Consider the following 25,879-nt stretch of genomic DNA (forward strand, 5'->3'; position numbering starts at 1 on the left):
GTGCTAGTCTGTTGTTGTTTATTCAGTCAAACAAGATCAGTCAGTGCTGAGTGAATGACAGCGCTAGTCTGTTGTTGTTTATTCAGTCAAACAAGATCAGTGCTGAGTGAATGACAGCGCTAGTCTGTTGTTGTTTATTCAGACAAATAAGAGCACTGCTGAGTAAAGGACAAGGCTAATCTGTTGTTGTATAAAGAGAATAGAATATATGATAATTGTTATGATCCATACATGACAATACACTATTGTAAATGCTTTTTTCTTTATCATAAAGTTTAAGTCAGTTTTGACACTTATGATTTCAATAATGAAAACATGATCCCAGAGAATTAAAAAAATGCTGAAGTTTGTAAAACCATTACAACAGTAAAGCAACCCCACTATTGATGTTTTGACATTTTGAATTGTTGAAACCATATTTCATTTATAATCTTAAGCATTAATATTACTGACAAATTTATGTGTTTTTGTTGTTTGTTGCTTTCTATAAAAAAAATAAAAAATAAAAATGTCTTTGAATGTTTTATGTGTACAGTACATTGTATTACCCAACAAAGTAATAAGCAAAGCATTGCATGCAGAGACTAATGTTACAATCAAATAAGGAAGATACCAGCACTTAGCTAAGTCGAAATATAACAGCATGCGGAACGGAAATAACATCAAAAATCATTATCATCAAATGCTTTTATTGTAACTATATTTGGCATTCTGTTTGGCGATGTTTCATTGTAAATTAAAGCTTAAAAGGAAATGACAGTGAAACATTAAACATGCAGTTTACGCCTGATTTATGCAATGTTTTTCCAAGACTTAATTTCTAGCAGCGTGCAGAGTGGCTGTGTTTTCTACACTGATTATTGACTTTCCATTAATAGCTTCTTTTGTAGATGATTCTCAGTAGCTTCCTCTTAGATAAAGTTGTCTGCATCTTTCTCATCATGAATTTCAACCACAATTAAACACATGTAAATATCTCATTTAATAGTGGAAACAACCTTCAACACTTTGACACTCGTACAGATCTTGTTCCCAACTTGTAAGTTTCAAACCAACATTGATTTTTTGCAAGTGGTTTGGGTTTAATTCTTTCTCTTTGAGATTTCAAAACCACCGTATTTTGAAAGGGCTGTTCATAAATGATTCATAGAATCAATTACTTATTTTTTTGTAGTTTATATGTATGTTTTTCATTTGTGTATTGGCATCAGTTTTATCTATTCCAAAGCGGTATATTATTTTTTCTTTTTTAACATTTTAACACATTGGAATAAATACTGTAGTATTCCATGTGCATTAGATCAGTTTTTATAATTATGTTTTATCCCAGATTCACATAATATCAAAAGCAACTTTCAAGGTTCAAATGCGTAAATATGCAATACGGCAAGACAAATCACAAATCCTGTACACATAATTGCCGGCATTGCAAGGACATGGATGTGTCTAAAGGTCAGGAATTTTAATACTGATTATTGCCAATTAACAAGCTTCGCAAATGATCATAGTCTTACTCAAAATCTGAATGATCAAATGATGAGTTTTTTAATGTTAATGATAATGTTATGCCCTAAACTGTCCATGTACATGCAAGCCTTTGAGGTCCTATGTAAAGGATTTGAATAACTGGTCATAAGAAGAATGCTGTAACCCTTACCAGTACTGGCCCCATAAACCTCCGCTGAAACCACGGTAACCATACAAACATAAATAATTGTCTCTTTTTAGACAACAATAAAAAAATAATGCATATTACAACATTTAAATAGTATGTTTCATATTTGTCATTTTTTGCCAAAACAGCCAACAAGTGAATGGTTCCAAACAATGTCTGCGTTTTCATCCACTTACAAAGTTCGAACAATTGACATCAAGAAAGGTCAATATACCTCTTCATTTATATACCAAAGAATCTTATAATATATTTTCAATTCTATATTTCATATCTTAAAGCTTGTTTTCACAAATTTTGTTATAAATGAGCTTCTAACACATCCTTGACTTATACATTTTGCAAACTTTTTATATTTCACTATACACTAATTTGCTAGGAATACATATCCAATTTCTATCAATCCTGCAAGCTACTATATTACAGATCCCCTTTGTATTAATAGTCCAACCCTTAATCCCGTTACAAAAATTGATCCTAGCATTGACCTCATTTGTAAAATTTATCCCACATTTAATACAGTTGTAACATTTTCCTATCTGTAATCCCATTTGTATTATTTATCCTAACCTAGATCCCGTTGGTAAAATTATCGCTACCCTAATTCCTGTTTGTAAATCAACCCTGACCTTCATCTTGTTTGTAACATTAAACATACCTTGTTTGGTGAGAATAATCTTTGTTCCCGCTACTCCCTCTCCTTTGTTATTCGTAGCGCTGACCTTGACCTGATAGAAGCTACCTGGTACTAGATCCTGGATGTCGTAGAATTTGTCCTTGATAGCATCCTTAGTGATGGGATTTGTGATTGGCCGTTGTAACTGGTATCCTGGTGTTGGAAGAGTCTGATTCGAGAGTCGAACTTCAACCTGAAAGAATATGGATTTGAAATACTCATTTGATGAAAGGAGCAAAAAATAACAACAGCATTGCACGCAAGTTAATGTCAGTTTTCAGTTGATAATCTCAACACAACAAAGCATCAGTTAGATTATAAACAGATATTGATTATTCAAAGTTCAATAGCCATAGAGTTTAATTAATTGGATAATACATTTGATCACAAGAAGCATGGCCATGAAATTCAGAAACTAACAGCAACAGAAAACGAAGAAAAAAATCAATGGTTAGTTAACTGTGAAATTGAAAAATGATATTGAATCCTCATTGTTGAAACATCAAGAACTCTGGTGGCAACTCTCGTCTGTGGTCATATATCAACAAGGTTTGAAGCCTTATATACGTATAAGTTACTATGTTTCATGTGATCACCTAATCTTTTTGATAAAACACAGCAGTGCTTCTTCATAAAATTATGTTGAGATAAGATGAATTGTAAAATCAAGTTATAAAAAGATGAAGAAAGCAACATAATGCTCCTAAAAAGACATAATTTGACTGAAATCAAAAGAAGAACAATGATGGAATTGTTGAACTGATAACTAAAACTAGAATTTCTTGGAATAGAATATATCACTGGTTTTGTGTTTTTGTCATATTCAACCCCCTTGTATTAATGTAATATAAGGAGTAAATCTTTGTATCACAATGAGAACTGCTTACGTAAAGGGGCATAACTCTGAAGTTACTGGGGTGATTAACCCCACAATTGAAGCTTATTAAGACATAATGCCAATTAACACTGTTACCAAGTTTCATCATAATTGGGTAACAATACTGAAGTAATCGCCTGCACTAGACATAAACCTACAACTTCTGAATTTTAAAAGAGACACAGCTCTGAAATTAGTAAGTTTTAGGTTGAGAGCTGAAGAAAAGAGAAAACTCATTCAAAGCAACCTGAGTTCTCTACAAATGAGTACTAAAAGTGTAGATGACAACGAAACCAATACTGTCAAAATACTTTGATCTTTTTTTACGATAAACAAACAGCAGATGAGCAAAAAATGGTGAGAACCTGTTGGTAGGAGACCTTGTAGGAGAGTATCTCTGATCCTCCGTTATTTGGCTCGTCCCAGGTAACGCGGATTCTTGTCGGGTACTGACTATTGCTCGGACTCATGATGTTAACCATCGCTGGCTCCTCTTTAATAAACATATATAAAAGCATGTGTGAAAATTGGCCCATTCCATGGAGATAATATAGGACTTATAATGTGGTGGGGTAACATCTTAAGATTTCTGAATGCACCAAGTAGTCTGAATACACCATCTGGAATTTTATCATCAATACAGGTAAAAATAATATATCTTTGAAACAATATTATTGTGATCATCAAGAATCCTTCATTTTTATCTTTAGATGACTATTAATGCTAAGTTCTCTAATAATATTTATTAGCCATAACAACCATATGTTTTTACAGATAATTGGGATTAATTGATTAATGTATTTTGGATGCAACTACTTTTTCAGTGCCAAAGGATGGAAACTATTAATTCCCTATGAACCAAACCCTCTATTGCTCCTTTAAACTGATGCATTAAGAGATCTTAAAATCATTTTCTTACTCCTGATACAATTTGGTGAAAATGTTTGATAGTAAGAATGATCTGACAAGAAGGCAGCTGGCTTTGCTCTGGTGACCAACCACTCTTTCCATTTTAGTCACATTTTTTTTTATAGTTTTAGACAACTATGGTGTTTTCTTTAAACGTAAGCTCATAAGAAGTTACCTCTCTAAATTATCCGACTGTTTCAGGAAATGTTGGGACCAATTTTGCATTACGGTAAATGTTTATTTGCTGCGACAAACAGACAAGTTTTATGTGGTTGGCATAGAATATTAAATAGAGCAAAGCCAGTCCTAAAACTAACACACGCTACAACAAGCATTCACAGGAAAGTTTGAATGATATTGTTCCTTAAATCCTGTATTCCGAAAGCATTTTTTGAGTAAACCACATTACTTCATCAGCCTTCAATTTCAGCCATTAATCTGGTTCATCTTCTAGTAGAAATTAGACTCTTAGGGCAAACTATATTAAATAAAAGCTGTCATTGCTGTAGGCATCAATGATATTATAGTCAGACTATGTTATAATTCAAACCAAAATAATAAGTCGATACAATTTTCCTGAAGGATGCACCTTTGCATCTTAATCTTACAATCTTTATATCTGAATAGCAACTAATCATAATGTAGATCATTACATAATATAACAGGTATTTAAGTAATGCATGCTTACAAAAAATGAAAACAAATGATTTTTGCCATACTTGATATCATGAGAGGTGATAGAAAGGCTTTAAAAGCGGCATAAATGATATTTTTCTTATAAATATCTGCACATGAGCATTAAGTTTGCCAAAAACACTGAAACAACTTCAACATACATCCAAAATACTGCTGAACATGCAAAATACACATTGAAAAAGGTATATACCTTTATTCCTGCAGTGAAATTTCATATTTACATTTGTGACAAATATTAGTGAACTGGTTTAAATATACATAACATAAAACACAAAAGGAGTGAGTGACATGACACGGTGTGACAAAATGACAAAATACAACATTACATGACAGCAAATTAGGGTGCATCTACCATGTTGGAATCGAAAGGCAAATAGCCGATTCCGTCAATAAGACTTATAAAATCAACAAAAACATTCATATGGCAAAATGGATGAGCATAGACAGCGTTAGGAACATACAGCTCATGCAAGATTGCAACTATTGATGTGGCATGGTTAAGTATGAAATATCCATCTGACGTTAACATGTTCATGTAACATTGTAGAAATAAGCTGGAGATATGTGCTTAACATGCTGATCATCAACATGGTTAACCTTAGGCTTAGCAATGGCAAAATCAAAGTCCTGTCAAAAGACAGTGAAATTTTACAAGCAAAATTGAACTACATACCAACATGAATGGTACTCACTACCTATATTAACATTAATTAATGATTAATTGTCAGCCTTTTACAAGAATATTATCATACAGGAAAGATGAGCAATGTTTCAGGTGGATGTCCAATTTCGTAGAGATCGTTTTACCAACTGTCAAAGCAAACAAGTGTACAAGTTTCATAATATTTTCCTTAACAGTTATGGCAAATATCAAAATGCTGCCATCAACTGTTACAGCACTATATAAGGCTATGACCATTCTGAAAACAGGAGTGCAACAGAATGAACATAAATGCTTGTCTGTTTTTGTTTATGAAATCCCATGTTACAGGCCTTGCTTTAAAATATGCGTACCAAATATCATTTGAATATCTTAAATGATTCACGTTTTATGGCCCATGTTAAATTGTTTGACCGTCAATGCAGCCACCACCATAACGACACCAGGCCTGAAACAATACCTCGACTTTTTCTTCAAAAAACGCACAAGCTTAAAATAGAATGTTACTTAAGTATGGTATTCATTATCATAATTACAACACTAATTCTCCCATAGTCACATATAATGTTTCATGACATCTAAAAAACAAAGCAACACTCCGTGGGAGTTGGACAAAAGCTGAATCTCTGTAAAAGCAAGCAAGCTTTTTTAACATTTATAATTATCTTCAATACTTTTACCTGCTTGAGTAAGCATTGAATGGTACAAAAATATCTTTTAAATATCCTCATTATAGGATGTGGCTTTTTCAGTAGAGCAAATCAAAAGCAGGGACTTTGATTTTTTTTTTTTTGTAAAACATATTTATGAACACTCCAAATTTAGTCCGTAAACTATTATATATTTAATCAAAACAAAGCTTGTTTCATTGGAAAATGAAACATTTCAATTGATTGCTAAATAATTCTTAGTACATGTAACACATTTCATAAAAAGCACCGTTAAGATACCATGTTATATTTCACAATCACACACAAACAAAATATGTATGTTCACTAAGCCAAAGTGAGATGTGTTCATAATTGGCGAGTCACTGCACAAAACTGCTATCTGTGTATGATTTCCATAAAAGATAGAATAGGACACTAACTTCCCTACATACATGCTCTAACTTGCTAAAAAAAAATGAAAGTCTTATGATGCAATTAAACTGAGTAAAATCGATTGATATTAAAAAAAAAAAAAATTCTCGGCTTGATAAAATGAAAAATAAATAGCAATACTTACAGTAAAGTCTTATTAAAGAAATGAAGTTCTAGAAAGCATACACAAATGTGTACCTTTTTTCAAATGCATGGCATATGGCATGCAATGAATGAAACCATAATGATGGAGAAGAACAGAATACTGTTTTTGAAAAAGGATGCAGACACTCATTAGTTAGTCTCAGTCAAATAACATGACACATATGGGAGTCCCGCTCCACAAAGTCATTGGTCAAAGGTACGGTAGTTTATCAGAGGATGTTTTTCTCAGTCAAGTAACATGGCACATATTGGAGCCTCCCTCTACATAATGGACAAATATGTAGCCTGAGTTCTGTGTAACTTAACACTAATATATGGTCAGTGAATATGTGTACAATGCTTCATATTTATATATTTAACAATTTTTGGGTTGTAGCGAAGTTAAAATGTTTTCGTATGCATGATATTGACCATGACACTGAAGACACCAACCAAGCTTTATATTTACATTGAAAAACAGCTAAAAATGGAAGTTCATGAATGCTGAATGTCTGGCTTCTCTGCCTACTCAAGTATTGATTGCAAGGCAGCTTTTGTGAGAAGTTTGTATAATGTGAAACTTTCTGGTAATGAGAAATGATATGGAATGGCTTTATCTGTATCGTGAAATTTAAGCTTTCAGAATTTGTTGAACAACCTATCGTATAAGACTACAATGTATAAAATTTGAGGCTGTTAAGACATGATCATAAAACACTTCAACAGTCCAGGCAAAACAAGGTACATCCAATGATAGATTCTTCAGTAACAAATCACATAAAAGTGTCTACAATCCCTAGCTATAGCCAATAGGGTCTTTTTTTCACTATATGTTTCATATTTAGGTCACAAGATCCTAATAAAAGCATCAAATCCGGGAGTTTCCATAAAAATTTGTTAACTATTACACTAAATTGAATCACTGAGGCGTGTCTTAATATAAGAATAGGAGATATATTGAAAATGGGCCGTGTTCACAGAGAAGAGTGCTCTTGCTCGAGGTTGTACAATCGTCCACACTTACTAATTGCTGGAGTGCCCAGTCTCTTTTCCTCCCCAGCGCCAGGACCAACAGCGTTTTTGGCAAAGAATGTAAACGTGTATTCGCTACTTGGTAATAGGTCGTTCACTATTATTATCGTGTATTTTCTGTCCGCATCTATGTGATCTCTGAATTCTGAAAAATAAGAATCATGATATTATGAGATAGTTGACAGGTTATGAAGTAACCCTCGTCTGTTTGAGACACAGCCCTACAAACATGTATATCCCTTGTGACCTTGATGCTGGATATTGAGCAAGGTGGTCCTTTTCCACTCTATCATTGCAACTTTGGGTTTTCCCTTGCCACATTGGCAAGTCTGGGGCTGGTAAATTAAGATCTAATACATAACTTAAAAAATCTTTATAAACACTACTTTGATTTTTTTTATTTCGTGACCTTCATATTCATTTAAATACCAACTTAAGTTTAGTTCAAACAAATTTGTAGCAATATACCAAAAAAGTTACAGTAAGATAATTCTAATTTATGACCAAGATCCACTTACACCTTTATTGAAACAGGTCCCTGGACATTAGCATCATTTTGACTTCAAGATATATTGTATGCGACACACTTTTCACTTTAACTTTCAATAAGTATTTCAAAATTACCAAAGACACCACTTTATACATGTGCATGATTCATTACCTTATCTTCCTCAAAAGTGATGACCTTAGTCTGTTCTGTTCCAGATTTTGCAATGGCAATTACCCAATTTTCCCCTACATTTAGCTGTTTAAAGTCATCTAGACTGACCTTTCTCAATAGTGATGACTTGAGCCTCTTCTGGACTGCCGGAGATCTTATATGTGACGGTAAAGTGTGTGACCTCGGGCCCGTCAACGCTGGGCTCCATCAGCCAGAAAGTCATCTGTGTTGGTAGTTGCTCCTTCGTTATAACGTTGGGCTTAGGAGGGACAGCTGAAAACAGGAGGAAGAATAAGTACTCCGGATGAAATAAAATGATGATCAAACAGTCGAAAATCGATTGATGCTTATAAAATCACAGGTCAGATCTTCAAAATTGTATCCAATGATTAAAGTAAAAACAGATTATATAAGAACTTCCATTTCTCATCTGGATTTTAACCCCCAAAAAATTACTCTCTTGATGGATTTGATTATCAATAAGTGTTATCTTTAAAGCGAAGGTGATTTATTTGATTGACCCGAAGGTTATTTTCCTTCATTCATAAATATCACTTGACAACCGCTCCTACTTGTAGATATTTTCAGTTTCAGTTTTGATTATGAAACATTGATTGATCAAAGTAACCACTCTTTTTATTTCTGATCATCAATTATAGTTTCGTCTGATTTTCAAACCCTAATAATAAAAATCGGAAAGGGAGAAACAAAAACTCAAAATATGTATGAAATTACCAGTCAGGGTTGAAGCAAAATGGTTTGTTGATAGTAATTATAAAAACAACCCTGCCAATTCCCAAAAGAATTCTATTTTCAAGAGAGACCAGAAAATGAATATAAATACACTGTTGATGATCATTCCTCCAGCTCAATAAAAATACTGATAGCAAGCTTTTTTGTTCTGAGAAATCTATATCCTCGATATGCATTGCGTTTTATCCATGTTTTATACATTCTATATTATTCAGATTATTCAATGCCCATGTTTGTTATTGTTTGCAATAAATGTCAACGAAATCAAAGCTTTGTTTCTTTTTAAAATGACTTATTCAATGCATGTTGATTTTCTTGTACTTACATGATTGATTGAGAGATTATGAGCACGCTAGTGTCATGGCGTTGACACTGATAAGTTTTACCTAGTCTTTATATTGATATAAAATCCGTCCAAATAGTATATCAACTGCAATACAAAATCTTCAAATACGTTGTTATGGCGATCTCTAATGTAAGTATTTGTTTGTCAAATACTTTGAAATACTGAATCTCACATAATTCATTCTCATTTGAAGGGCAATTATGCAAACTCTTGTGTAAGAATCTGTACCACCACATCAACTCAATCTCTCGATAGCTTTGCTGGGGAATTACAAGAAATACTTACTGGCTTTTACAAGTGAGAGAGTCTGATTGTTGGAGTTGATCCTGTTGGCAGCCTGACACACATACGACCCGAAAACATCGTCATTTCCACCATTAAACGCTACCTGAAGTAAGTCAATGACACGGGTCATGATCATCGTCAATGAAGAACTTTTGATATGGCATCCAAACATGATGATTTCAAAACACACGCATCAGACAGAATAGAAATTCTGTTCATCATGCAATATATACTATTCTTTTTGATTGATGTAAAAGCATCATGAACACCAAAAGAATATGATACGTAAACAGCCTACATTTTTCTAAAATAGAACTTATTTGGTACTAGAGTTCTGTGAATCAGCTGTGTCCCTTCAAGGGAAAATCCATAATTTTTCCAGTATATGTTTCCATGCTTGGTTCAAGGTTGACCTACTGACAACAAAATCAATGTCAACGTCATCAACTGCAAAAGACCAATTTGCATACAAAGGTAGAAGACCTTAGAAGTTGATAAAAATTCATCGATCAAAAACCAAAGTGTGATGTCCATGAGATCAATAAACTCTTATATATCTACTCTATTAATAATAAACTCATTTCATACACTAACAAATGTTAAGCAACCAAACACACTTTTCTTTATCAATATAAATATGTAAAGAAAATAACGTCCTTACTGAGAGGGTGCTGTAGTGCCTGTATGGGTAATTCTCATCATCGCTAGCCTTCTGTGAGAGCCCGTAACCTGTGGTTCCCTGCTTAATTTCCTGGCCATTGTGGTACCAGCGGAACACGGGCTCAGGGTTGGCATTGGAGACACATACAACGTCCCCATTCGGGTTCCCCGCCCACGTGTAGAAGGTGCGGTCATATTCCGTCTCTTGACCGTCAAAGTTTGGTGAAACTGGAAGAAAATATGGTCACTACATTATTTCTGTGGTCCTATATTCTTGGAACAAACCAACACACAACTATTTTCTTCTTTGTTAACCATACATAGAATGTACAAACCAACACACAACTATTTTCTTCTTTGTTAACCATACATAGAATGTACAATGTATAATCATGATGCTTATTTCAAGATTTCTGTATTGATTTTGACATAACCGGACCGATTTCTGTTGGAAATATGTCTTTTTAATGTATTTCTGTACCAAACGGCTAAGTAAGTAAACAAGAGCCGTCGTAAGACAGCGCGCTCGACTACGCCGCTTTGACTTAGAATACAATAACGATGTAATTAACCAAGTTTGGTCTCTTTATGTCAAACCTAACTAAAATTATTCGATACATAAGGTGACTTTGATGCTGCCCTCCCACCAGCCCGCCCCAACAATGACGCAAGTCATTCAAATAACTTGATTTCCCTTTATGAAAATGTGTTTGAGAATATACAAATATGCCTTTCAAAGGAAATTTAAAAAAATCAAAAAAAATCAAGGGCCATAATTTGTATTTAGGCTTAAAATGAAGTTATGTTTCTTGTTGTTAGATGTTCATAAATAATATTGAATTTTATTAAGTGCATTTAATGAATGGTATAGAAGTTTTTTTATTAAAATCCCAACTTGCCCTTAAATTTTACTTGCCTAAAACTAAGTCAATCAGGGGCCGTAACTTGTATTAAGGATATGGAGTTATGTAACCTCATTGGGTGATGGTCCTGAACAATTATGTGAAGTATTAAGTCAATTGAATGAAGGGTATAGAAGTTATTAAACAATATCCCAACCTGCCCTAAAACTTTAACCTAAGTTCCAAAGTCAGTCAGGGGCCATAATTTGTATGAAAGATAATATGGAGTTATCTAACCTCATTATGTGATGGCTCTGAACATTTGTGTAAAGTATTAAGTCAATTGAATGAATAGTATTGGAGTTTTAAAAAAAGTTTTGAAAATCCCAACTTGCCCTAAAACTTTAACCTGCCCTAAAACTTTAACCTAAGTAAATCAGGGACCATAACTTGTATTTAGGATAATATGGAGTTATGTAACCTCATTGTGTGATGGTCCTGAACAACTGTGTGAAGTATTAAGTCAATTAAACAAAGGATATAGAAGTTATTGATAAATATTCCAACTTGCCCTAAAACTTTAACTTAAGTTTCATAGTCAATCAGGGGCCATAATCTGTGTAAAGAATAATATGGAGTTATCTAACCTCATCATGTGATGGCCCTGAACAACTGTGTGAAGTATTAAGTCAATTGAATGTAGGGTATTGGACTTATAAGTGAAAATCCCATTTTGCCCTAAAACTTTAACCGGACACCGACGCCGGGGCGAGTAGTATAGCCCACCTTTTCTTTGAATAGTCGAGCTAAAAATGTAGAAATTGTAATACACAGTGTTTGTCACACATCTATTACAAAATACTTGAACATCCTGGAGAAGGTTCATGTGATATTTTCCATAATAAAGGTCTGTGTTAATTGACTTTTGATGTTTTTATTACATCAATGAAATGTTGAATTCCCTGACTTGATATTTCAATATTTCGTAAATAGCATAGCGCATAAACTACTCTCAGTATGACATTCTAATATTCTTATCATTGAAATGAATTATGATAAATTTGACTAGGCCAACTTTTTAATTTAGATTTTAGTCCAAATAAGCCTGGTTAAAGAAATTTGCTTTTTCTGATATATTTTTACATTATTTTTATGTACATACAATAGAATGACTTTGGTTATGTTTTTTTTTTACATCTGTAGGCTTAAAAACCTGATTCAGTACTGAAGTCAACAACACATACTCCTGAGTGTAGCAAGCCATTATCAGCATATTTGGCACACTTTTGCATAGACAAAGAAGTAATAAACATATTACGGAAGGTATGATTCGGTGATTTTGGAGCATTGATCAATACCTAGACTAAACGCTTCACGAGTTAACCTTGACCACAATCAAAAGAAATACATACATTGTTGATTATCTCAACACCAACGTTTATCTTTTTTAACTTTAATCTCAACCACTGGCCTCTCTGCTTTCTAAGTTAAGTTCCTAGTTGATCAGAATACATACATAGAACCTCCAGTTTGACAGAACGTGTAGCAACACCAGCCTTATTTTTCGCTTCACACTCATACATTCCACCATCCAAGGCAGCCAGATTTTTCATGCCGAGCTTGAGCACGATGCCAGGGTTGGTCGGGTCATTAATGGTATCCTCTGTCACAGAGATCGTCTGAAAATGTAAAGGAGAAGGTCAAACATAAAAGAAAGAGAAAAATCCAAGAAGAAAGACACTGCTTTATGTGTGTTCATATATCATACATGACATTGAACACATGTTTCATTTCATTTAAAAATGTGACTGTTGTAAGGATATGAAAATAGTGTTACATTAGTATCTATCATATAAAATACCCAATTAAGTTTGTTCTCATTTTGGGATAGCATGTCTGGCATCGTAAACATAACTGATAGTAAATGCTATATAAAGCAACTTTCATCACGAACATTATGTAATTTAAATATATTTACAAAAGCTGAATAAACAACCACAAATGGTAAACCTTAAACTACATCGCTGATCTCCAATTTCGCCTGGTCCAAGGTTGTTCAGATAAAACATTATTTCCATATACCATTATATAGATCAACAAACATGATAATTTATGCAGGCAATTATTTGTGATTATGTAACAGTTGACGCACAATTGACTTTCAAAACATTTATATGGGCACTGAATTCCAACATGATAATGAATAAATATATCTATAACCCTATGACCTTCTCAGGAGTAAAACCTCGAAGATTTATGTTATACAGAAAGACTCACACACCCACTTAATTACATATATAAGTACAAAAACAAAGCAGCAAGTGGTTGAGGGCCATTTCAGGCCTACAATGGATGAAGAATACTGCCAAGAGGCAAAACTGGCTTTTTCTGCATATTATACACACTTCTGAGCTACAGTAAACTGCTGGTTTAAATATTATACACACCTCTGAGCTTGAACTGACAGTAAACTGCTGGTTGAAATATTATACACATCTCTGAGCTTGAACAGACAGTAAACTGCTGGTTGGAATATTATACACACCTCTGAGCTTGAACTGACAGTAAACTGCTAGTTGCAATATTATACACACCTCTGAGCTTGAACCGACAGTAAACTGCTGGTTGGAATATCATACCAACCTCTGAGCTTGAAACCACAGTTAACTGCTGGTTGGAATATCATACCAACCTCTGAGCTTGAACCAACAGTAAACTGCTGGTTGGAATATCATACACACCTCTGAGCTTGAACTGACGGTAAACTGATTGTTGGAATATTATACACACCTCTGAGCTTGAACCGACAGTAAACTGCTGGTTGGTTCCAACTTTCCTCCAGATGACGTTAGGGGCAGGATCGCCACGAGCCTCACACGTCAAAGTTACACTGCCCCCTTCTGTGCCCTGGTAACGGTTCTCTATCAGGTTAGAAAACTCCTTCACTGTAGGAGGCGCTGTGAGGGAGAAAAGAAATAAAATGAAGGACATGTAACTGTTGCTGTAAATGGATTTCATAAACTCTTCCACTGACGCACTTTTGATGAAGATCTTACAAATATTGAGACCACTGTTATGCTTGTTTTTCCATTATATGAGCGCATCATGAAATAATTCAACTTTAAAGTTAACAACAAATTGCTAAATAGTTGCCTAACTGTTTTCTAATGACTATTTAGCTACATCTTATTAAAAATATATATTAACAAGAGATGTTTGTCAAACATTATGCCCCCCTGAGCGCCATGTTGTCAGGATTATATGGACAATTGAATGAAATACGCATGGACCGAAATGACAGCTGATTTGTTGCCGTTAAGGCAGTTTTAAGATTATGACCATTAAAGTGTGAGGATAGAGTGTGTTATGACCATGACCTTTGACTCTATGAACTCAAAATCCAGAGTCATCAGCTGGTCACCAGAAACCTAAATGTCAAGTTTGAGGGCCATGGGTGCAGGCATTGTCAAGTTATCACTCAGACAACCTTTTATCATTCAAGGTCACTGTGACCTTGACGTTTGGCCCAATGACCGTAAAATCAATAGGGACCATCTCCTGGCCAGGCCCAACCTCCAAGTCAAGTTTGAGGGCCATGGGTGCAGGCATTGTCGAGTTATCACTCGGATAACCTTTTACTATTCCAGGTCACTGTGACCTTGACCTTTGGCCCAATGACCCCTAAAATCAATAGGGACCATCTTCTGGCCAGGCACAACCTCCAAGTCAAGTTTGAGGGACATGGGTGCAGGCATTGTCGAGTTATCACTTTGACAACCTTTTACCATTCCAGGTCACTGTGACCTTGACCTTTGGCCAAATGACCCCCAAAAACCATAGGGGTTATCTCCTGGTCAGGCCAATTCTCCAAGTCAAGTTTGAGGGCCATGGGTGCAGGCATTGTCGAGTTATCACTCGGACAACCTTTTACCATTCAAGGTACATGTGACCTTGGCCTTTGGTCCAATGACCCCCAAAAACAATAGGGGTCATCTATTGGTCAGGCCCAACCTCCAAGTCAAGTTTGAGGGCCATGGGTGCAGGCATTGTCAAGTTATCACTTGGACAACCTTTTACCATTCACGTTCACTGTGACCTTGACCTATGGCCTGATGACCCCCCAAAACATAAGGGGTCATGTACTGGTCAGGCCCAATCTCCAAGTCAAGTTTGAGGGCCATGGGTGCAGGCATTGTCAAGTTATCACACGGAAAACCTCTTATCATTCAAGGTGACTGTGACCTTGACCTTTGGCCAGAAAACCCCAAAAAACAATAGGGGTCATGTACTGGTCAGGCCCAATCTCCAAGTCAAGTTTGAGGGCCATGGGTGCAGGCATTGTCAAGTTATCACACGGAAAACCTCTAACCATTCAAGGTGACTGTGACCTTGACCTTTGGCCAGATGACCCAAAAAAAACAATAGGGGTCATGTACTGGTCAGGCCTAATCTCCAAGTCAAGTTTTGGGGCCATGGGTGCAGGCATTGTCAAGTTATCACACGGAAAACCTCTAACCATTCAAGGTGACTGTGACCTTGACCTTTGGCCCAATGACCCCCAAAAACAATAAGGGTCTTCTACTGGTCAGGCCCAACCTCAAATTTAATTATGAGGGCCATGGGTGCAGGCCCAATTTCCATGTCAAGTTTGAGGGCCATGGGTGCAGGCATTGTCGAGTTATCACTCGGACAAGCTTTAAAATTATTTTACCATTAAAGGTCACTGTGACCTTGACCTTTGACCTGATGACCCCCAAAATCAAAAGGGGTAATCTACTGGTCAGGCCCAACCTTCATGTGAAGTTTGATAACCATACGTCCAGGAATTGTTGAGTTATCACTCGGACAAGCTTTGGTCTACCGACAGACCGACGAACCGACAAGCCTGTGCAAAGCAATATACCCCTCTTCTTCGAAGGGGGGCATAATAACAACTCTTAACTATAAATGTTTTCCCTTAAATCATTCCATAGCACCAGGTGTATTTGCTTCATTCTCATTGTATCATTTAAGTTGGCAATTTCTGCATTACTCATGTATTACAACGAGAGGTGTCCTAGTAAATCATAGACTTAGAGAGGTGCTGCAGTAAACTGAAGAAATATTTTATTTTTTCTATACCTGACACACAAATACACTCAAAACTTACAAAATGTGATCAGCAACCATTTTCAATTATGGAATCAGGTTTACTCACTTTGTATCTTAAGGCCAATATAAACTAAGTTAGATTTTTATCTTCTTTTTTTTTAAATGCGGGTGGGGAGAGGGGGATATGTGTAAGGGACCATAAACACATATTACTTAGCAAACTATGAACACAATCATAACAATTCCCTTTTTTTACATGTGAATGAGATACATGGACACCATAGTTATGAATGAACACCGTTCCTGGTACAGTACCAGACAGATATGCGAATATATACCCTAATTCTACATTTTTATTACAGTCAATAAAATTCGAGAGGCAGCCAAAAAGAGAGGGCAGACAAGTGTTGAAAATCTAGCAATTAATTTATAGTTGCCTTAACATGATAGCAAGGAACAGAGCTTAATAGACTGTTGTTTATGTACAGTTTTAATCATTTTTCCAACACATTTCCTATATTGATATAAATATTTTATGGACATAATTACATATGATTATGATCGAGTTCACTTTAATGGTAGAAGTGAATGTTGAAAGTTATCAGTGGAAAATGTTGACGGCATATAAATCTCAATCATTTTGTTTTCAAGCAAAAATGAATTTTGAGACACATTTATAATATTAAAATGGAAATAAATAGAGTGATAATAAATTGCACTAATGCACCTTAAATTGAAACCGTAAATATTCACAACTGCGGGTTTTGCTAGATTTAATGTGATGCCACTGTTAGACTCTGGCTATATTCCAAGTAAGAACCACCCCATCATGGGTTCTGTGGTTTCAGCATCATCAAAATAATAAATATTATGGAACATGCCAGTCAGATATTGTCAAAACGTAACTCCATAATGTATGCACTAAATTATGTTTATTCATTTATTGTGATGGCTTGATTGTATGATTCACTCATAAAACCCTTGTTTGTTTTGCTTATTATTCATTTGTAACATATTATGACTTCTTCAAAAAATAACACTAAGTAAATAATCTTTAGATATTTCCATTCATAGTTTTACAATTCACATACAGGCTGATCCTGGTCCTTCTTAATCAAGGAGACTCTAAATATCTTATAGACTTCACATTCACCTTGGTTGCTATCTTTTCAAGACCTAAATACAAATGAAAAAATTTAAAGGTGTAAATGATAAAATATTATATTATTTAATTTCATCTGTAAATGCAGTTTGGAGATAGACTTGTACCATTACTCTGAAATTTCATAATTTCACTCCATCAATTGGTAAAAAAAGCAGGGATCAAGCTAAAAAAATCCCCATTATAAAAAAACACATTTCCGAATAAAAAGCTGACGATGGATGTTTAGAGTATAATACACAAAACTATAAGCAGGAATATCATGACATCAAGCAATTTGATAGAGTCCTGGGTGTATGTTTAACATTCATGACCCTCTCATATAAATGCACCATGATAGCCCTGTTGTGTCATCCACATGCTTGTTAAGTAGCCAACAGTGTTTGATTACTGATCTTTTTTACACAATGCTGGATATGAAACTTCACAGCAAATTTATTCATTATATTCTCAGCACTGAATATTTCCATTGTTTTTTAAAAAAAATTAATAATCTTAAATAACTTTCATCTTCAATGTTTTTATTCTTAAGTGAACATACATAATCAATATGGTGATTTATGCATTGATGACTTTGGGGAATTTCAATTTTACTCCACCTAGACATGCTATTAACATCACTGTTGAACACTACCCTGTGATTGGCATTAAAAAAAAACCACCCATTTTATTCCGGGATAATTCCAACGGAAATTCAATACTCATATTGCTTAACTAATATAAAAATTAAAATATTAAAATAAAACATTTGAAATTCCACCATCAGCCAAATGCATTTACATGCAGTAATGGGCCATGTCAGCCAAACTTGTTTATGTGGTAAAGGGTTAACTGTCTTCCGATGCCAATTCAACACAAGTATCCACTTACTGTACACTTCCAGCTTGTTCTCAGCCTGCGCACCATCAATCGACTCATAATCGTTGGCAAGATTTTTTGCGACACATCGATATATCGCCTCATCCTCCTTCACGATTTCGGTTATTGTCAAGATTCCTTGTTTGTTTACGCCCTCCGCCTTATCCGTGATTTTTATACGATCAGTTGTCTGCAGCAGCTCTGCATTGTCATTCTGAAATTTTTGACATGTATGTGTGTCATGTATAAAAACGAAACTTTATAATAAATAGAAATGTTCACAAATGACTTTGTACTTGTAAAAAGATAATAGAGCAGTAGTGAAGGGTTGGAGTTTCAGTCTAAATATCTTCATTGGTTATTTCATCAATACTCATCCCGACATGACCAATGAAAAGTTCTCATCACCAGTAAGGATGGGAGTTGTCTACAGGTATAGCTGTCAGACTCTCTCATCCAAGAGGTTGTGGAGGTATTCCTACCAGGGGACCTTTCGCACTCTCTCAAAAGAACCAATAATAAATGTTTCTCACCAAGGAAACTGGCTTAATAGTGAGTCTATAAGCTATAAATGCTTGTCCCATTGGAGCTTAAAGAAATCAGTATCAACTAAAAGTTGCCAGCCTACCTCATCAACCTTGTACCATGAGAATGTTGGCAGAGGGTCGCCACTCGCCATACAGAAGAGCTGGGTGGTGTTGCCTACAGTTGCTGTTGTTGACAGTACTGGGTTGATAATCACTGGTGCCACTGCAAGATGAAAGCTGGGTTTATCATTTTTGAAGTAGTGATGCACATGTATGCCAAATCCTTTAATACATTAATGGGCAGTTCTCAAGATATTAATGATTATCATCTGAATAACACTCAGTAAAAACAAGTTAATAGACATTTAAATTTTGAGCCGCATTGGTATAGAATACCTACAAATCAATGTCGAAAACAATGGTTCTTATGAAGGATAACGAGTTTAACTTGTGAAGAAAACACGGTATTTGTTTATCACTTAAAATTTATCTTCATTATACATGTGTAAGCGAGTGTAACTTTAACATTTATCAAATAAAATATTTAAAGAAAGTGAGAGTTTAAAAAAAAAACACAGGACCAATGTGCCCCTAACACACATACCTAGAACCTTAAAGGTGATGGCCCTGGACTTCTTCACATTCTTCGCCCAAGCATAGTACTTATAAATCCCTTCCGATTCCTTCGTTGTGTTCAGTATAACTAGGTAGGTTGTCTCAAAGGCGTACACTGAAAGAAGAGTCAGTTTATACCCATTTATTGTAGCTCAATTGTATAGACAGGTGTAAGCTGATATGTCCATTTTGTTGGTAGACCAGTACTACTATGATTTTTGATAGCCTGGCCCCAATTTCTCGAAACTTCTTAAGTCCCTAATAACAGGATTAAGCTAATCTCACCATTTTTGTTGTTCTATAAAATGTGTTATATTAACTTCTTCAAGAATTTTTAGAAATTATGTAGGAATAATCTGTATGATTATCAGAATAAATCATTTTTCATTTATCAAAATCCATTTTCAGAATGCATTTTCGATAATTGAAATAAGGGACTTAAGCCTGTTGAGCTTAAGAAGTTTCGAGAAATTGGGGCCAGGGGAACATGTTCCTTTTGTGATTCACACAACACGCGAACTGTTGTGTGAGAGGCGGACACTTGTACTACACTTTCACATTCAGGACAATATATAATACCATTTTTACAAATAATTATATAACATAATTATATTAATATTGTGTGCATGCATTATATATATAAATATATATGTAAACTTTTTTTTATTTTTGTAGATTGAACTTAATGTGTATGACTGGAAGAGAATAAAAATATGATTTAATTATAATAAATGCTACTTTCTATTGATCATGCGGGACCCAGTAGTTTTACCCAAATGTATGGAAGACTTGTCATGAACAATCGTGTATTTTATGTTGGATATTCAAACTTTCATTCCTCTGTGGTAAAGAAACAGTTTCATTTGGAAATACATTTAAACACCGCTGTTCCGAACAACATTTATCCGAAATTATCAGTATTTTGAAATCATTTTTTGGTTCCAATTTTTTTCCTTCTTTATTGAACTAAATTTTGGATAAATAATCCGAAACCGCTACTTCGAAATAATAGCTTTTTCAAATTAAGAATTACAGTCCCGATTTGGTATTTCACACCTATTTATCAATTCTCTTTCGAACTGGATCATCTCATAGTTTTTCAGACCATTTTGCGGTAGCATATCTATTTCGTTAAGCCAATTTTCTTGCTTAAACTTGTTGTTTCTTGTCAACAAAAAACTCTGTATCATCAAAGATCTTTAAAATAATTTCATGAAACTCTTTAAACGGAAAATTTCACACAATTTATACTAAAACATAAAATGTAATTGATCCTTGTATGAGCAACTTAATTATTGTTCGAGAGTTAGAGCCACTGAAAGTGGTTTTTATAAATCATTTACTACTTACATCCAGTGTTTAGACCCAGGACTTGATCCCTGAACCTCCATTCAGACCCAGGAGCGGTGGGGCCAGATGCCTGACAGTTAATCCTTGACCGGCGACCAACAACACCAAACTGTTCCTCATCACAGTTTGAGAAAGTAAGGGAGGCTGAAAAGTATTATGGCATTATTATTTCTATAATTAATAGTCAATATGATACAATCAATGGTTTGTTTACAAGACATGGTCTTCAACCAGCAATTTCCCTTTCTTTTGTTGTGTATAAACCATGTTAGAACCCAATAAAATTGCACAAACCCACAAATAGTCAACTATGAGGATTCAAAGAACCTGAGCTAAAATTGTCTAGGGAAAAACCTGTGAGACATTATTTGATAGGGACCTTGCAAAATTGAATGTGGTTTGAGAGTTATTAATACATTGAAGTTTTATGCATGGATCGAGCAACAACACTACTGTCAACCAATTTTATCATTAAAGCTTTAGATTATAAATGCTTAAAATTTGCTCATCATTTTGCTGGTCATGGAGAGAGTTGGGGTTTTAACTTTTATTTACTCTTTCCCACAGGGCTTCCATAAAGAATTTGAAACTGGAAGTATAAACTTCCTGTCCATCAATTTAAGAAGTTTTACACTGAAATATGGAAGTTTAAATCTCCCGAAATCAATATCTTTTCCCACTATTTTTCAATAAGTATGTTAAAAATCAAGTAATTTGTAACTTTAACTTGCCAAATTCAAAGACTTATATTATAATAAAACATTTTACCTATAAACTGATTGAAATTGCGACCATAAAAGTAATATTGACACAAGGTTTGAATATTTTGAACTTCCAAGCTTTCTACTTCGGTGGTTTTCTTCAAAATTATGGAAGTTTTTGTACTTCCAAGGAATCAATTTGGAAGTTTTAACCCATTTCTAAGGAGTAATTTACTTCCAAACTTCCTTTCATGGAAGCCCTGTTCCCAGATGCCTTTATACCATGAAAACATGACAATGACATTCCAATAAATGTCAAAATGTGACAGTTTAGGGTCCATGTCCGTATCAGTATTCTCATTGAAAGTCTTAAGAAAACCAACCTTCAACCCTGATGGACAAAGTTCTTTCATATGCAACGACGCCATCCACCACAGCTTTACACTGGTAGTTTCCTCCATCATCATCTTCTACTGTGTCAATATTCAACTCTTTGCCGCCCCCCCTCGCTATTGCATATACATGGTCACTGAAATGTACAGAACTGAAATGTTACTACGGTATAAGAGATGTCTGTGTGTTTGTCTGTCTGTGGGTGGGTGTGTGTGTGTGTGTGTGTGTCTGTCTGTCTGTGATTCTGTCTGTGTCTGTCTGTCTGTCGGTCCGTCTGTCTATTCTTAGGATGAAGATAACATTGACAAAAGCTCATAAAGTATGATATATCTTTTATATGTAATGGTATATCTCTATGGAAGCTCCTGAGATTTAAGAATTTTAAGGGAATAAAATGCCATTCCAGAGTATAAATTGACTATGAAAAGAAATTGAAGCCTGACTTAAATTACTTTAATGTATGGCTAAATAATATTTTCTACACTATTAAAAAGAAAAAATATTAATATAAGAAAATGCTACCATTAATGAATTTTATGCCTAAACTGATTCGTTAGTAGGAAATGTATCAACAGTCACAAAAATGTATAAGGTTGAATTTCTTCATTTATTTATAATAATTAAGATTTGGACCAAAAAAACTTATAATATTTCAAACTGATGCTTTTGTCAACACTCTTTTAACCACCATTAATCAACCAAGTTTGATTCTTTTCCATTTATATTCTGACTGTTGCTACCATTTTCATTTTTTCACTTCCTTTTAAGCACCGTCTGTTTGGCCAGTCTGTGTAATTTTGCAACCCTTTTTGCTTTTTCAGTTTTGAGAAGCTGCAGGGAAGATTCCCAAATGATTGGTTTTTACACATCATTTCATCGCCAAATGATTACGAGTGATTTCCACATCTATCACCGTTTTTGTCAATCTCAGACAAACATTCCCACCTCCACTTTTTTTACTGCCTTTTCTAAGTCCTTCGTATTATAACCCGCTAGCAAAAACTTAATTTTCAGAACAATTTTGTTTGATAAACAATCGTCTGCATCGAATGACAGTTGCTAATAATAACAATGTCGGCCATCTTTATGTGCAGTCCTTAAGTGATAAAAGACACGCTATTTCATTGGAGGGCAAAATCGTGTAAGCCAATCAAAAGTATCCTTTCACACGAATGACGTATAGGGTTTTCCTCGACCTCGTTTGTCGGAATTACGATTCGGCGATTCCCGATGAAAGAGGATCGCACACCGAGTCTGTTTGGCCGTAATCGAACAAAAAGATCGGCTATCTCCGTAAATGAAATAAAAACGCGTACTTGCTCAAGCGGGCACCTGCTGGATCGCAAAAATGGAGGTTGTGAAATCGGACTTATTGTTGACCTCTGCAAAATATGATCGAAATTCGGAGGAGTTGGGTCATACCCCATAACCCTCCTCTGAAAATCTCAACGGATTTACACGATTTGAAAAAACGACCCCTCTGGATCAGGAAAAAACGGAAAATCCGGCATATGCCGGAAAACTTTCACCCATGTATGAAGTCATGTTATTTGCACCCAACCAGAAAAGCCTCATCAATTAAAATTGGGTTGAAATCGCATATTTAGTCACTGCACCATGTTGTCAATCGTATTTGGACTTGTTGTTGACTGCAAATCATATTAAAGGGGCTGTACTCTGTATGATGAAATAGCGAAAAAAAAAAAGAGAAAATTGTCGAAAACTGACATAAACATGGTATCCATGTGTACAATGCATTGTAACTTACTAAAGTACCACATAATTTACAATTAATTTATTTTTCGCATTTTTTTTGTATTTTTCCATTAAAAAAGATTTCTAGGTATGTCAACCTAGTAGAATTCATTCCTTATGCGTGATTGGCTAGTCAATGTTATCACGTGATATTACCAAGTTAGGTCTCCGACCCGATTTTATTTTACATTTTGGTATTTTTTTACAATTATGATATCAAACTGTAAAACATTTTATTAAATAATTGTCCTGAGATTCGTTACAGAAAAAAATAATTTTGGTGCCAATCTGGTGTACAGCCCCTTTAATGGCGTGCACACACAAAAATCTTACATTTCAGTAGAAGTTCCTTCTGGCAGTTCAAGTCTAGTGGTTTTGTCTCTTTTTGTGTATGAGCAATTATTGGCGGTATTTTGAATTACAAAAATTAATCAATTTAGCAGGCATCATTGATTTGTGTGATGTAAATATGCCACTATTTTATGCTTCAAAACCTCGAAACACTAAATTATAGAAATAAAGTAAGTTTGCTAAAATAGTATTTTGAACATGCATGGAGGGAGCGTTAATTCACAGAGAAAATGGTAGAATGCCTGGATGAAAGGACAATAAACAGAGAACACAGTGGAATGCATGGATGGAAGGACAATAGACAGAGAACATGGTGGAATGCATAGATGGAAGGAGAATAAACAGAGAACACAGTGGAATGCATCAATGGAAGGACATTAGACAGAGGACATGGTGGAATGCCTGGATGAAAGGACAATAAACAGAGAACACAGTAGAATGCCTGGATGGAAGGACAATAGACAGAGAACATGTTGGAATGCCTGGATGGAAGGAGAATAAACAGAGAACACAGTGGAATGCATCAATGGAAGGACATTAGACAGAGAACATGGTGGAATGCCTGGATGAAAGGACAATAAACAGAGAACACAGTGGAATGCATGGATGGAAGGACAATAGACAGAGAACATGGTGGAATGCCTGGATGGAAGGACAATAAACAGAGAACACAGTGGAATGCATCAATGGAAGGACATTAGACAGAGGACATGGTGGAATGCATAGATGGAAGGAGAATTAACAGAGAACACAGTGGAATGCATGGATGGAAGGACAATAAACAGAGAACACGGTGGAATGCCTGGATGAAAGGACAATAAACAGAGAACACAGTGGAATGCATCAATGGAAGGACATTAGACAGAGAACATGGTGGAATGCCTGGATGAAAGGACAATAAACAGAGAACACAGTGGAATGCATGGATGGAAGGACAATAGACAGAGAACATGGTGGAATGCCTGGATGGAAGGAGAATAAACAGAGAACACAGTGGAATGCATCAATGGAAGGACATTAGACAGAGGACATGGTGGAATGCAAAGATGGAAGGAGAATTAACAGAGAACACAGTGGAATGCATGGATGGAAGGACAATAGACAGAGAACATGGTGGAATGCCTGGATGGAAGAACAAAAGACAGAGAAAATGGTAGAATGCCTGGATGGAAGGACAATAAACAGAGAACACAGTGGAATGCATGGAAGGAAGGACAATAGACAGAGAACATAACAGAGGACATGGTGGAATGCATGGAAGGAAGGACAATAGACAGAGAACATAACAGAGGACATGGTGGAATGCATGGAAGGAAGGACAATAGACAGAGAACATAACAGAGGACATGGTGGAATGCATGGAAGGAAGGACAATAGACAGAGAACATAACAGAGGACGTGGTGGAATGCATGGAAGGAAGGACAATAGACAGAGAACATAACAGAGGACGTGGTGGAATGCATGGAAGGAAGAACAATAGACAGAGAACATAACAGAGAACACAGTGGAATGCATGGAAGGAAGAACAATAGACAGAGAACATAACAGAGAACATGGTGGAATGCATGGAAGGAAGGACAATAGACAGAGAACATAACAGAGAACACGGTGGAATGCATGGAAGGAAGGACAAAAGACAGAGAACATAACAGAGGACATGGTGGAATGCATGGATGGAAGGACAATAGACAGAGAACATAACAGAGGACATGGTGGAATGCATGGAAGGAAGGACAATAGACAGAGAACATAACAGAGGACATGGTGTAATGCATGGAT

At 35.3% G+C, this 25,879-nt stretch overlaps 1 protein-coding gene across 1 annotated transcript in view; it reads right to left on the reverse strand.

Annotated features, from left to right (window-relative positions):
- LOC128235379 (neural cell adhesion molecule 1-like) overlaps positions 1-25,879 on the reverse strand; it is an 81,009-nt gene that overhangs the window by 34,037 nt on the left and 21,093 nt on the right. Inside the window, exons 3-16 of the mRNA XM_052950189.1 lie at positions 21,984-22,129; positions 20,900-21,043; positions 19,539-19,664; positions 19,036-19,157; positions 18,420-18,621; positions 14,087-14,253; positions 12,813-12,975; positions 10,456-10,682; positions 9,795-9,897; positions 8,519-8,683; positions 7,742-7,894; positions 3,591-3,718; positions 2,331-2,541; positions 1,658-1,681 (exon numbers count right to left, since the gene is read on the reverse strand). Of these exons, the coding sequence (XP_052806149.1) occupies positions 1,658-1,681; positions 2,331-2,541; positions 3,591-3,718; positions 7,742-7,894; positions 8,519-8,683; positions 9,795-9,897; positions 10,456-10,682; positions 12,813-12,975; positions 14,087-14,253; positions 18,420-18,621; positions 19,036-19,157; positions 19,539-19,664; positions 20,900-21,043; positions 21,984-22,129 (2,081 nt within the window). The remainder of the gene's footprint in view (positions 1-1,657; positions 1,682-2,330; positions 2,542-3,590; positions 3,719-7,741; positions 7,895-8,518; positions 8,684-9,794; positions 9,898-10,455; positions 10,683-12,812; positions 12,976-14,086; positions 14,254-18,419; positions 18,622-19,035; positions 19,158-19,538; positions 19,665-20,899; positions 21,044-21,983; positions 22,130-25,879) is intronic.

The sequence above is a fragment of the Mya arenaria genome, chromosome 5 (assembly GCF_026914265.1).
Source record: "Mya arenaria isolate MELC-2E11 chromosome 5, ASM2691426v1".
Classification (NCBI taxonomy): domain Eukaryota; kingdom Metazoa; phylum Mollusca; class Bivalvia; order Myida; family Myidae; genus Mya; species Mya arenaria.